Raw genomic sequence first — 14,627 nt, forward strand, 5'->3', positions numbered from 1 at the left:
TGATTCAGACTTATCAGTGATGATGAAAGAATGCTGATCCAAACGGGCCTTGAGGTTTGGATGTGAAGTGTAGCCAGGAGTGGGTATTCAGGAGAAGTTGAGTGATTTTGAGGTTCTGCTTTGTGTGAGAAATTGGTTGAGTTGATGGGGATAAATGAAGAACGAATGATAGTCAGGTAGTGAACACTAAATTGGAGATCTTGCATGTGACATTATCTTAAATCATGATCTGGGGCAGTCTTGTTGGTGTGGTGTATGGCTATGCTTAATAGAAAACGAGTAAATGCAGTCCGGAAGTCTTTGTCATATGGGAGGAGACTAGAGAATATGAGCCAAGCATTGAAATTACCCAGCTTGGGGAGAATAAGTTCTGGTGGGTGGTGGGCTGCATAAATTTTAGTGATGAGAGTACGGAGAGTATGATGGTTTGATCTGAAAATGTTACCATGGAATTAATTTGTATCCTAAGGCACAGACACTAGTATTTTCTTGGGAAGGAAGGATACCTACTCCTTGGTTTTTAAGTTTTAATCTACAAAAAGCATTTTATTCACAGGTACTGGCTATTCTGGTTAACATTTTTGGAGGAATCATGCGGTGTGATGTTATTGCACAGGGTATCGTTATGGCAGTAAAGGATTTGGAAATTAAAATACCGATTGTGGTACGGTTACAAGGTGAGTGTAAAAGATATCTTGCAGTTGTTCCTTGAACTCGAATTGTTTAAAAGTTCCTAATTCCAAGGAGTTCAGTTCATTTAAAATACAGTTTTCAAATAGCTATGTCTTTCAAATAAAAATGTTATGTAATAGGAATTTTTTTAAATGTGGGTTTAAAACAAATTCTGACATTGGGGCAAAAATATTTATAGTTTTGCTTGGTATAATTTGGCACATGATTTATTCGTTGTGCTTTGTTTTGAATTCTGACTTTCCTGAGTTACCATTGACATGGTAAACCAAGATATTTCATGAGGTAACTCTGGACTTTTACAGTATTTTCTTTGGTTTTAGAAGCATTTATATTAAATAATGGAAGTACTCCTATGTTGAAATTTCATATTGTGACAGACATTTTAAATGATTTTGTGTAAATATTTAAAACATCTTTATATTTGCATAAATCATTTCCAGGTACAAGAGTTGATGATGCTAAGGCCCTGATAACAGACAGTGGACTTAAAATTCTTGCTTGTGATGACTTGGATGAAGCTGCTAAAATGGTAAGCAGGCTATGCTAATCTAGGGACAGATTTGCGAAGTGTGTAAGATGGATGATAGGTGTAAGGGGTCCAGTGCTCCTAATATGCAGCTAAAACACTCATTATTAGCAATATTAGCCTGTTCATTTTAGAATCTAAGTTTTATTTATTTATTTATTTATTTATTTACTTATTTATTTATTTGACAGAGAGTGCGCACATATATGCACGTGGAAGGTGGGGGTGGGGAGGGGTAGAGGGAGCAGGAGAGAGAGAGTCTTAAACAGGCACCATGCTTAGCACTGAGCCTCAGCCAGCCCTGGGCTCAATCCCACAGCACTGGTTCATGACCTGAGCTGAAGTCGAGTTGGATGCTTAACTGACTGAACCACCCAGGCACCCATAATTAATTTATTTTTAAAGGATTTTTTGTTTTATATTATATAGATATTGCGTGGTTCTAAAGTCAAAACTATAAAACAAGGTATATTCAGAGAATCTAGCTTTTATACTCATTCCCTGTTTCTTCTTTCCCCACACATAACCACTTTTTAAAAGAGGTCTTTAGTTCATCCTTCCAATTTTTAAAATGATAAGCAAATAATGTGTGTGTACATGATGTGTGTGTGTGTGTGTGTGTGTATGTATCTGTGTGTGTTTGTCTGTCTACATTTCTCACATTATTTGATGGTAATATGTATTTCACCTCACTTTTTTTACTTAATAACCTATCTTGAAGCACACTCCATAGTAGACATAAAGGTGTTTTGAAAATGAGAACTTTTGATTCTTTCCTACCTTTGTTTATAGACATTTTACGGAATACTCTGGGGCTATATGGTTTAATCAGCAATAGGCTTTTGAGATTTGCTAAGTTAGTATGTTACAATTTTGTAAAAATAATAAAGGTCTTTTGTCCTTCTTTGGGACATACTTTGGGAAAGTACTCACTGGTAAATAAAAATCAATTGCACTTTAGTGACACAGGGACTTACACTTAATCTTGAGTTTAAGATTTTGAGCAAAGAAATGGTAGACAGAAGGTGTTCCAGAAAGCTTTGTGGACATGGAAAGAAAGTAGAAGAATCAATAGAATCTTGATTAAATAGACCCCTGACAGATAAAAGTGAGCAGGTGGTTTAATTTGTGACTAGTGTTTTTCTTCTGACTATGAGATTATGGAGGTTATAATAGTATAGATGATAATATGGTGATGATGATGATAGTAGCGGCTGCTGCCATTTATTGCTTTTTGTGCATGCAATGCTAAGCTTCCTCTGCAGGTATTATCTCATTACAAATGTGGTTATATAATTTCTGGTTTTATAGATGTGGAAACAGAGGCTAAATAAATTATTCATCAAGATCACATCATATGTATCGGAATGGAATCTGAACCCAAGGGGCCTAACTTCAAAAACTTCTCTTTACTACTCTCTTGGGCAGGAGAGAAGCTGAATTTGTTGTTTGTTTTTTCACATGTTTATTCTGTGTAATGTTTTGTATGGTACCAGCTGGTTAGTCTTAGATTATAGAGACAACATTGCAATTCAGCTTGATGAAAAGTAAAATACTAACTAACTCCACCCAAGCTCCTATCCCAATATTGCAAGTTAAGGTGTGTACATATTATTTAAACAGATTTTTATTTTATTTATTTTTTTTTATTTTTTTAAATTTTTTTTTTTTTTTAACGTTTATTTATTTTTGAGACAGAGAGAGACAGAGCATGAACGGGGGAGGGGCAGAGAGAGAGGGAGACACAGAATCGGAAACAGGCTCCAGGCTCTGAGCCATCAGCCCAGAGCCCGACGCGGGGCTCGAACTCACGGACCACGAGATCGTGACCTGGCTGAAGTCGGACGCTTAACCGACTGTGCCACCCAGGCGCCCCGAAACAGATTTTTATTGAGATGTGCTTTGCATTGTGTGGCATCTAGCTAAGACAATTACAGTTTCTATCTTTAAAAGAGAAAAAAATTTAAGCAATAAAAAAGGTTTATATACATATATCACACATATGTATTCAATTGGAATATCTATAAAATATATATACATCTTCAATCAGAATATATATAAAATCAGTAAGTATTGAACTGAGGCATGAGTTGTGAATAGTGTCAGATTTGACTATCCTTCAAGAGTGGCAAATGCTTGTAAGAGTGTGAAGTGATTTATAACAATGTCAGAATAGCCCAGATGTTTTAAATGAAAAAGACTTAATGTGCATTAATTTCACATTCATCAGTAGTTCTCATTTTATGATTTCGTGAAGAGATAAAAGATGCTTTGTGTTTTCCTTTCAGGTTGTAAAGCTCTCTGAAATAGTGACCTTAGCCAAGCAAGCCCAAGTGGATGTGAAATTTCATTTGCCAATCTGATCTGAGAACCCAGAGGATGGCTGAAGGTTTTAAATGTGATATAATCGTTAAAAATACTGTGTTCTGTATTATTATTGTTCCTTTTCTCTTGATTGTGTGGAGATTGTAATTGCCAGCTCGGCACAAAAACTTTTAAAAGCATTTGCTCTGCATTTAATTCTCTGTTCAGAGTGGGCTCTTTGTATAAAGAATGTGTAACGCAGTGATCTCTTTTTTTTGTTGCAACCTTCTTTTTTACTTCTATGGAATGTCACTCGCAGTATGCCAGTTTATTGTTAGATACAACATTCTTCAGTGATAAGAGTCCTATGAATAAAATAAATATGAAGATAAAGCTTTATTCTTTAGCTCTAGAAATATATGTAATTTAGCCTCATTAGTAGAGCAATGTATTAAAACAATGTTTTATATAAGAAGTGTTTATCTTCAGAACCAAATACCTATCTAAATATATCAATTACTATTTATAAACAGAGCCTTCAAACACTCCCCAAAATATTCTTTTTAAGTATTTCAGTGAAGTAACTTGTTATTTGAACATTGTTTTAACCATTACAAAACACTGATTACTGTAAGTTTTCATGATCCTGTGGTATTGATAAGAACCTGTAGGTTTATATCAAATAAAAGGTATATTCACTAAGGACTTGGCAGACAAAATTAATAATGTCAGTTTAAGTTAATAAAAATCTCTCAGTGTAACTCGGATTAATGTTTTTTTTTTTTTCTTTTTCCTTTTCTAAGTAAACACAGTAGACGGTGATGTGTTCATCATTGCACTAAACATCTCCAAGGAACTGATTTGTAGATCACGTACTGGGGCATGACATTACATATTATGGAGCTACCTACAAATATTTCCCTTGAATTCTGATATTTATGTGTGAATCATCTAGTACTTTCTTTAAAAAAAAACACAAACATGTTTTCCTTTGTGTCCTTGTGTGTGTATGTATCAAGCTTTTGTTCATTGCTTAGAACAGTTGATATTTAACTGTTAACAGTGTTCATATCATGTGATTAACTGTGTAGATACCATGGAAGGAAAAATCAGTCCAGCAATGACTATGTAACCATACTGGTGAATATAAGGACTTCTACCTATTTTGATGTTCTTAATATGTGATCATTACACACACACACTATGAGAGACTGCATAGCATAGTGATTATGAGCACAGAATTTGAAAGCAGTCTGTCTGGTTTGAATCTTGGCTCCCTTACTTACTACCTATAAGACTTTGGACAAGTTTTTAAATTTCAGTGTATCTCAGTTTCCTTAGCTCCTTTCTCATCCTGACTAGAATTATTTAGTGGGGAAAGGGAGACATAGAGAAGGAGAATGGGTGGTGGAGGGGGAAGGAGAAAGGAGAAAAATTATATAAAGAGAATAGGTAACTATACATATATCATTATCTATTAGTCTTTCTTGCTCATATATTAAGAGACTAAATTAGAGCCATAAAACTATTGAAAGTTGTGATAAAGTTATAATTAAAAGTCCAAAACTTTGGCTTTTAATTAAAAAAAAAAAAATATTCCAAAGAATGCTAGCCAATGATGAGAAGAGATTGGCATTTTGTATTAGTTGGGGTCTAGTCAGGATTTTAAAACAATGCTTGGTATTTTGGAGAGGATATAACATAGGCTGTGGGTAATACTAGTGTTTCAGTTATCTAGACTTGCATGATAGATGGCCCTAAAATGTAGTGATTTTCAGACAACACTTACCTCATAGTTTCAGTGGGTCCGTGATTTGGAAGCAGTTTAGGTGGTTTTGCTGCCATAGTCATTTGAAGGCTTGACTAGGGTTAGAGGACCTACTTACAAGATGGCTCACTCACATGGCTGTTGGCCAAAGGCCTCGGTTTCTCCCCATGTGGGCCTGTTGACAAGGCTGCTTTAACATCCTTGTGACATGGCAGCTGGCTTCACCCAGAGCAAGTGATCCAAGTGAACAAGGGTTGGAAGCCACGATTCCTTTTGTGTTCTTTTTAAAATTTTTTTTATGTTTGTTTATTTTTGAGAGCGAGAGAGACAGAGCATGAGTAGGAGAGGGATAGAGAGAGAGGGAGACGCAGATTCCGAAGCAGGCTCCAGGCTCTGAGCTGTCAGCACAGAGCCTGATGCGGGGCTCCAGCCCACAGACCGGGAGATCATGACCTGAGCCAAAGTTGGCTGCTTAACCAACTGAGCCACCAAGGTGTCCCCCTTTTGTGTTCTCATTTCATTGTCACTTCTGCCACCCTCTTTGTTAGAAATGAGTCACTGAGTCCAGTCCACAAGAGGAGGGGAATTCAGCTCCATTCTTGAAGGGAGAAGTATCAAAGAGTTTATCAACATATTTTAAAACCATCACCACTTAACGCTGGGAACCTGAAGGAGCAGGTTGGTTGCTGAGTTAACTTGGAGCTAAGACTGAGGTAGTGAGGAGAATCTGGGAGCTGGGAAGGCTTCTGGCGCTTGCGGCCCTGATAAGGAGAGTGCCTTGGCTGGCATGGGGAAACCCTGCCTCAGTGGTGGTCCCAGGAGAACCACAGGAACGTTTATCAGGGAAGGCAAGGAATGAACTGTTTCTAGGATAGAGTGATCAACGGTGGCAAATACAGCCAAGAAGTCTGTGGAATTGAAACAGTATCTAGTGGAACTGAAACAGGATGTGACAGCTTGGTAAGAATGACTGCAGTGTAATGGTGTGGAGGATGTGGGAGTTGAAACAACTGCCTGGTGGCTACTTGGACACCCTCCCACTGCTTCCCCGAAGCGTCACTTCACCCTTGAATATTCTTTTTACAGGCTTGATACTTCCGTCCCTACAGCCCTACCTGCTTTGCGTGAAAAAAAGCCTACTTTAACATGTGAATTCTTTCTGTTACAGTTGAGTAAATCCATATAAACGACTACTTTCTACAAAGAATATAACCAATTTTGACTATGATATCAGCCTTACAGCAGAACCTAGGATACCAAGCCTGATAGATATTCATACTTTGTAGCTGATGGGATTTTAGAAATCCACACATTAAGCGGGGGGAGGGGGACGTGTTACAATAAAAACAAAGGGAAGGAGGGAAGAAAGAAAAAGAAAAAGGAAGGCAGGCAAACAGGCAGTACAACCCCAACAACCTTAGCAGGACATTGAAGTTTTTAATTTTTAAAAAATATTTTGGTGAGTTGTTTCTGCCTGGCTAAGAATTTTATTTAAAAATTTTAAAAAATGTTTATTTATTTTTGAGAGAGAGAGAGATACAGAACATGAGCAGGGGAGGGGCAGAGAGAGAGGGAGACACAGGCTGTGAGCTGTCAGCACAGAGCCCAATGTGGGGCTCAAACTCCTAAGCCTTTGAGCTGTAAGATCATGACCTGAGCCGAAGTCGGCCGCTTAACCGACTGAACCACCCAGGCACTCAGAATTCTGTTTAAAGAAATGTTAAGAGCTTGGGCGTAAATGTTAGCAGGCTAGGGGGCAAGTGTACTGTAATTACTATCATGCTCTTTTGTCCTGTTGAAACACAAGGAAGCGGGTGAGATGAGACCTGTGGAAAAATCAGTTACCAGATTTGTGTGATTTATTGGGTGGTAGTAGAAAATCTAAACATCTAGAGGTCTGCACTGTAAAATGAGGAAAGAACAAAAGGTTGGTACTTCAGTTGTCTCAAGTTTGATTTAAAACAAAGAGGTGAAGGTGAAGGGATAAAATAATAATTATTTAAAAATTGGTGTCCCAAGTGACAGCCCGAGAAGAGGACTGGGCAAGGGAGGGACTTGAGGTAATAAAGCCAGGCATCCCGGGGCACCAGCATTTTATGCCCTCCTCCTCCCCCTCCCCCCACCGCCCCTACCCGCCTGAGTGTTCTCAGGATGGACTCTAGGGCAGTCTCTGATATCCTTTAAAAAAAAAAATCTAGCTCTGTCAGCTTCCTTTTCCACTTTGAGGAAATTTGAGGGTCTTTGTTATTCATGACCTGGCCTCAGAAGGAGACGATTATGAACAACTTCTGTTTCTTCCCCAGTAACCAGCCGTTTCTCTTTTTCGTGTGTACGCGGTGGCTTTCCTGTGTATTGCCTCCCCTACATGTTTAGTGGGGAGGGGGAACTGCTGTGCAAGCCACCCCCACTTCCCTTCCTTCTCTTGACCTTCTCCCTGATGGTGCAGTCAGCGGCAAACTTCCACATCACCTCCTGTGTCATCCATTGTTACTGCTTTCATTCCTCTGGCTTTAGGCTTTACCTACATGAACAAGCAAATATGTGAGGACTCCTGTACTTCACCTGACCCTGTCCATGAGACAGAATAACAGTCCCTTCACAGTTATCCACACCCTAACCCCCGGAAACAATGTGTATGTTACATTGTATGGCAAAGGGATTTTGCAGCTGTGATTAAGGCTGTGGACCTTAAAATAGGGAGATTATCCTGGATTATCCCCGTAGGCTTGTTTTAGTCTGTTTGGGCTTCTACAACAAAATACCAGAGACTGGGTGGCTTATAAGCAACAGAAACTTATTTCTCACACTTCTGGAGACTGGGAAGTCTAAGATCTCCAGGCACTGGCAGATTTGGTGATTGGTGAGAGCGTGCTTCCTAGTTGATAGGCAGTGCCTTCTCACTATATCCTCACATGGTAGAAGGAAAGAAGGGCTAGGGAACTCCATGGGGTCTCTTAAAAGAGCACTAATACCATTCAGGGCTCCACCCTCATGATCGGAGCGTCTCCCAAAGGTCCCACATCCCCATAATATCCACACTGGATATCAAGTTTCAACGCAGGAATTTTGGAGGGACAAATATTCAGTCTATAGCAAGGCCCAATCTTATCGCTAGTCCTCAAAAGCAGAGAACATTCTCCAGCTGGAGGCAAGACAGGTGTGGCCAAAGGGGACGTTGAGATATTCCAACATGAGGAGAATTCAGTATACTCTTGCTGCTTCTGAGATGTAGGAATCCATGTGCAAGGACCACAGAGAGGCCTGCAGCTGAGGGCAGCCCTCAGCCGACAGCCAGCAAGGAAATGAGGATCTCAGTCCTACAGCTAAAAGGAACTTGATTTTGCTAACAATTGGAATGCATTTGGACGTGGCTTCTTTCCAGAGCCTCCTTATGACAGCAGAGCTGGCTGACACCTTGATTTTGAACAGAGAAACCAGGCAAAGCCTATCTGGACTTCTGAGCTACAGAACTGTGAGATAATAAATATGTGTTGTTTTAGGCTGCTAAATTGGTGGTAATTTGTTATAGCAGCAGTAGGAAACTTAATATGCTAACCTATTCATACTAGTACATATTAGTTATAAAAGAGAACTCTCAAACTGAGGTGAAGGGCCATTTTGTAAAAATCAGAAATTTAAATTTGTCTAATCTGTCATTTACTGATCCTTTTATAAAATAAAATCAATTACTAGAAGAAATGAATTTTTTACATACAAAACATGAGCCCCAATTCTTTGCTTTTATTTGATAGCATAAAACTTCAAATTGCTAAAAAGTGTCCAAGTGTTTAGTCTTAACCGCTTTTCTCTTGCAGATTCGTGAACTGTTTGTGGATCAGATCAGCATCAGTCCACAGATTACATTTTGAGTAGGACTGAGAAAAGCTCCCTCACATCCAGTTGTGAGGATGTAAACATTCGAATTGGAAGGAGGATGTAAACACATCTAGGGTTGAGAGGCTCAGCATTGAATAGTTTCTAGTCAATACGATAGTACTCACAGCTTTCTAAATTTGTGAAGCAATTGCCATCAGTCAAAAAAGCCACAGACGGCTATGTGCCCTGGTGCGTCTAGTCAATGCCAATACAGAAGATCAGTTGGGCAAGTTGGGGTATGCAATGAAAGGGTGGCCCGAGCTTCATGTCTGAGTAACATGGTCACTGTCTTTGGGAGGAGTTGACCGACCACCACTTCAGACCTTGCAGTCATGCATTTCAGAGTGATAGTTCCAGGGTGATGGGATGGACATTTCATCATCTGGGAACTAGAGACAAACCTTAAATGGTTTAGAATTTTTCCTATGCTCAGTTCTAAAAGCAGAAAAGCATCTTTTTATTCTGTTTCTGATATATGTGTTTGATGAAACCACCCTCGTTTTGGAAAAAGAGACCATCGTTTCAGTGAAAATGACACATGGTCATTGTAAAAACAAATAAAAACCCCACTGATACATAAAGTACAAAGACAAGTAAGTTCAGTCGCAACACCAGAACCCAGAGATAACAACTGTTAGCAGTTTGGTAAATATTCTGGTCTTCTCTACATGTGAACATGTGCACAGATATATGAATGTACTTTTACATAAATAGGATCAAATTCTATACCACGTGCTTTTCTTCAGTAAACACTTAGACATCTTTCCGTCACGTCCAATACAGGTCTACATCATTTTTCATGACCGCACACACAAGAGAATGTGTGTACCATTGTTTTACATACCCAATCTCGCACTGTTGAAATTTGTTTTCCACATTTTTAACGTTCTGAATGAAAAAGGTGAAGGTTCTGGTGCATAAACTGTCCTTCGGATAAAAACCCCTAAGTGGGTTAGCTGTGTAAAAGCATAACTCTACTTACCATTTTCATGGCAGTAGCTGAACTGCTTTGCAAGAAATCTGTACTGGTTACTCTCCCATTCACAGTGCATAACGGTTTTTCCTTGTCTTTGACGACAGTGCCTTGCTAATTCCAATGGGCAAAAGACAGGTCTTTCCTGTTTAATGTTGATGAGGCTTTCATCTGTTTACTAGTCATTTGTGCAGGAGCGTGTGTGTGTGTGTGTGTGTGTGTGTGTGTGTGTGTAACTTCCATTTCATGTTCCTCAAGTATTTTTTTTTAAATATTTATTCATTATTGAGAGATAGATACAGAGCATGAGCAGGGGAGGGGCAGAGAGAGGGAGACACAGAATCCGAAGCAGGCTCCAGGCTCCGAGCTATCAGCACAGAGCCCGACGCGGGGCTCGAAGTCACGAACTGCAAGATCATGACCTGAACCAAAGTTGGACGCCCAACCGACTGAGCCACTCAGGCGCCCCCCTTGAATGTTTTTCTATTGCCTGTTAATTCTTATTGATATTTAAGAACTTTTTGCATATTTGAGATTAACCATTTGCCTATTATATATTACATGTCTTATCATATGTGATATTTACACATTGTGGTAAGAACACTTAACATTAGATCTAGCCTCTTAACAGACTTTTAAGTGCACATACCGCATCATTTACTACAGGACAGGGTTGTAGAGCAGATGTCTAGAACTTACTCATCCTGCATAACTGAAATTTACACCCATTGAGTAGCAATTCCCTCGTTTTCCCCTCCCCTCCAGCCCCTGCCAACAACCATTCCAATCTCTGTTTCTATGACTTTGACTATTTTAGATACCTCATTTAAGTGGAATCATATAGCATTTATCCTTCACATATGTCATCTTTAATGCAATCAAATGTACCAACATTTATGGTTTATGGTTTTCATGATATACTTTAAAAGGCTGCACTTATTTTGGTATTAGTTCTGAGCTTGAGTTATGGGAATGCAGATTTTAATTCTCCCTACATGGCTGGCCAGTTTCCCAAACACTGTTTGCTATTTCACCCATCCCCTACCAGTTTTGGAGTGCCATCTTTTTCAGGTACCAATTTCTTGTATGTTCCTAGGTGTATATGAAGTTAGCATTTGCAGGGACACTTTTTATTTAACTTTTACTTTGGCTAGGAGGTAGGAAAGTGTTGAAACCATAACAGGGTGTGGCAGGGGAAGCCCATTTCCCCCTTCAGTCATTTAGCTATCAAAGCTATTGGCGTTTATGTGTGAAAAATTGAAATTTCTTCATTCTGATGATTCAGATTCTACTGGAGGAAAACTAAGCTACATCAGATGTATAAGACAGTGGGGGCTGATAAGGAAGAAGTGGAAATAATTGGTCTGAGTGTTGACCCACTTTGTGTCTGGCGTGGCATAACTCTTGTGAAGTGAGAAGGCATAGATCTGAGTCTTTTTATCTGATCTTTTCTTACTGCTGGAGGAGGTCAACGAAAGGACATGACCACTGGTTGATCTCTGAACTAGATCTAAGCCATCAGAGGCTCCTCACCTGCTCCCCATCTTTGAAAGATACCTTCTGCCTGTTGGCCATTCCCTCAGCTGGAGCCATTTTCAAGGACGCTGCCATGTAATTGAGACCATCTGGACTAAATATGTGACTGAACCCAGCGCCAGCCTCTATATAAACTTAAGATTATGGCGGGCAGGTGTGAACATCTACTTGTCTCTCGTTTGCCCGAGATAAACCTCGTAAGTAAGTCTCCTTGCTTATTGAGACAGCCTCCTACCAGTCTGGAGTGGCCTGTCCCTTTCTTCAGGCTCTCCTTGTCCCTCTGTGTTTGGGAGTCAGTTTGTGATCCACCATTTACTCTGGGAAGGATACTGAAGAGTGATAGCCAAAGGACCGGTATAAACAAGTGGGTCATAGCTTTCTTCAAAAGTGTGATTCAACTGATATGGACCATGTTTTCAGCTTGTGAGAGCTTTTTCATTATGAGTCAACTTTTTAAAAACCAGAGACTTCACTTGCCCAGGCTGTCGGTTCTCATGTGTTTGGTATCATACGTCAGTGTGAAACATTCACCCTTGCGGAGACCGCTGAACAGGTAAGAGGCTGTAGCTGACTCCTCTCCACTGGCAGACCCAGCGTTCCTGACCTGTGGTGCCTATTCTGGCTCCTTGGTGTTCACCCTGTGGTTTAGATTCTGCCCTTGATGCCTGTTCTGGTGTACTTGACTGTGTACTGAGGTCAGTTGCTTGGCTGAGCATTAATGCCACAACAGACAAATGTAATTTTTACGGTACGGCACTTGGCTTAGTGCCTGTCTTACAGAGGTATCATGGTTTGTTTGTGTTTTAAATGTTTATTTATTTATTTAGAGAGAGAGCATGAGCAGGGGAGGGGCAGAGAGAGGGAGAGAGAGAGAGAGAATCCCAAGGAGGCTTTGCACTGTAGGCACAGAGCTGGATTCAGGGCTCCATCCCACGAACCGTGAGATCATGACCTGAGCTGAAATCCAGAGTCAGACGCTTAACCGACTGAGCCACCCAGGCGCCCCTAAGAGGTACCGTTGTTGATAAGGCACTGTAGTGAGGGGATTTTAAAAACTGATAGCCCATTTTACATTGTCACTGCAGTGCCAGGTGATTTAACTTCTAGCCATGTCCCCGAACCTGCTTGCTTGAGCAGGCTCTGGCATGCCAGTCAGTTACGGGATTGTGAGAGAAATGCCATTTGAAGGAAGTCCATTATGTTGAAATTTCCTCACTGAGAAAAATGTTGATTGAAATCCCGGCTATTTCTAAGATGAGGAAATTCTGTTAAAATAAGAAATCAAAACCGAAGGACCCATTGTTCCTCAAGTCAACATAATTGAAAATTCAGTATTGTACTGAGCAATGGGCTACCCACAGGCAAGAATCCTATGAGGTTAATGGCAGTTAAACAGGGGCCAAGGGCAGGCTGCTCCAAAATGTGCCACCTTGGCATATTGATTACTGTAAATGAAAGTTAAGAAACCATCCATGCAGAGACCCTTAGATCCTCTTTTGTTCCCCTGAAAGCAAAAATCAATTTTCTATATGAAATGTACCCTCCCTGAACTAAGTGGTAAAAAAGACATCCATATTGCCAGAGACAGCAACTTTAAAGCCAAGAAAGCTGTAGAAACAAACCTTGCTCCTTTTTTTTTTTTTAAAACTAATCTACAGCCCAAATTCTGCTTAGAATTTACTAATTAAAGCTCCCAAACACCTGTTTTCTTTATCAGGTCAGTTCCTCACAAATTTATCGTCTCTTTGTCTAAAAAGTATAAAAACTGCATGCCTTGGTCATTTCTTGAGGTCTCAATTTCATTATTAGGGCTCCATACACATGCAATAAAGCTTTTTTTTTTTTTTTATTTCTGCTAATCTGTCTCATGTAAATTTAATTCTCAGTCCAGCTGGAAGACCTTGAAGGGTAGAGGAAGAATTTATCCTTCCCTACACCACACACTGGGTTGCTTCAACAGTAAATGATAGACAGACTGGAGGGCAAAGCCTGTTTATTGTATGAGCAGTATGGGCTTTAGTTGATCAGCTACACTGTGGTTATATACTTTCTGAAAACGCGGCAAGGACAAAAATTCTTAATGCCTACTTTTGGCTTTTGTTTTTTTGGCAGCTGTCAAATCGTGTGAACAATAAGGTCTTTTTATGCAGTCTCAGCTGACCTCGTCCAGTAGTTCCCAGGTTTTGGTGTACATAAAAAAATCTTTCGGATGCCTGTTAAGCAGGTGGTTTCCTAGGTCTCCTAACCAGAGATTCTAATGCAGGAGACCTGGCAACATGCAGGTTTAATAAATTCCTTAGGTGATTCTAATGCAGGTGGTCCTTTGAAAAACAATGGATTGGGGCAGGGGTAGGAGAAGATGAGTTGATACTGTTTTATGCACCTACTGTGTACCAGACTTGGTCATGCCGGGATACCTCATTTCGGTGATTCCCTCCCAAACCTCAAATACTGTTCACCCGGTCTAGAAATAATATATGTGTGTGTTAGGACCCATACCTAGGGAATTGTCCCTTTTGGTTTGAAGTTTCCTATTGTCCTTTAGATACCCCAGGAAAAAGCCATCATTTGATGCCTACCATAATGCTATTGAAAGTGCCAGTCTCTGAGCTATTTGTTACTGATTTGCAACCAGGTAAGGATCTTCTGCCAGGATTTTAAGTCAATTATGTCACTACACACACAGTCTAGTTCTCCTGATAAATATTTTTGTCTTGGCAGCAATATTTTTCCAATGAAGGAAGTTTCAGTGTTTTGATTTATGAGCTGGTGTAAGTTCTTAACTTGTCACCTGCTGGTAACAAATGGATTCAGGGACCATATTTTGAGCAGCGCTGCCTTAATAGACATTTGAACCTTCGGGGGGTAAAAACAAACCACTCTGAGTGAAGAGATAAGACTCTGAGTGGAAAAGCTCCCAAGAGACAACCGCAGAGGAACCAAATACCAAC

At 39.9% G+C, this 14,627-nt stretch overlaps 1 protein-coding gene across 3 annotated transcripts in view; it reads left to right on the plus strand.

Moving 5' to 3' along the window:
- Window positions 1–12,545, plus strand: part of SUCLA2 (succinate-CoA ligase ADP-forming subunit beta) — a 52,891-nt gene extending 40,346 nt beyond the window's left edge. For 2 of the 3 annotated variants that reach the window (XM_045476253.1, XM_045476242.1), the window contains exons 9-11: window positions 557–677; window positions 1,134–1,222; window positions 3,508–4,290. In XM_045476253.1, the coding sequence (XP_045332209.1) occupies window positions 557–677; window positions 1,134–1,222; window positions 3,508–3,582 (285 nt within the window). In that variant the 3' untranslated portion in view covers window positions 3,583–4,290. Of the gene's footprint in view, window positions 1–556; window positions 678–1,133; window positions 1,223–3,507; window positions 4,291–10,334; window positions 10,345–12,535 lie in introns of those variants that run through there. The other variant, XM_045476263.1, reaches the window with a different exon arrangement.
- Window positions 12,546–14,627: the final 2,082 nt, after the last annotated feature.

This window comes from Leopardus geoffroyi, chromosome A1 (genome assembly GCF_018350155.1).
Source record: "Leopardus geoffroyi isolate Oge1 chromosome A1, O.geoffroyi_Oge1_pat1.0, whole genome shotgun sequence".
Taxonomy (NCBI): Eukaryota; Metazoa; Chordata; class Mammalia; order Carnivora; family Felidae; genus Leopardus; species Leopardus geoffroyi.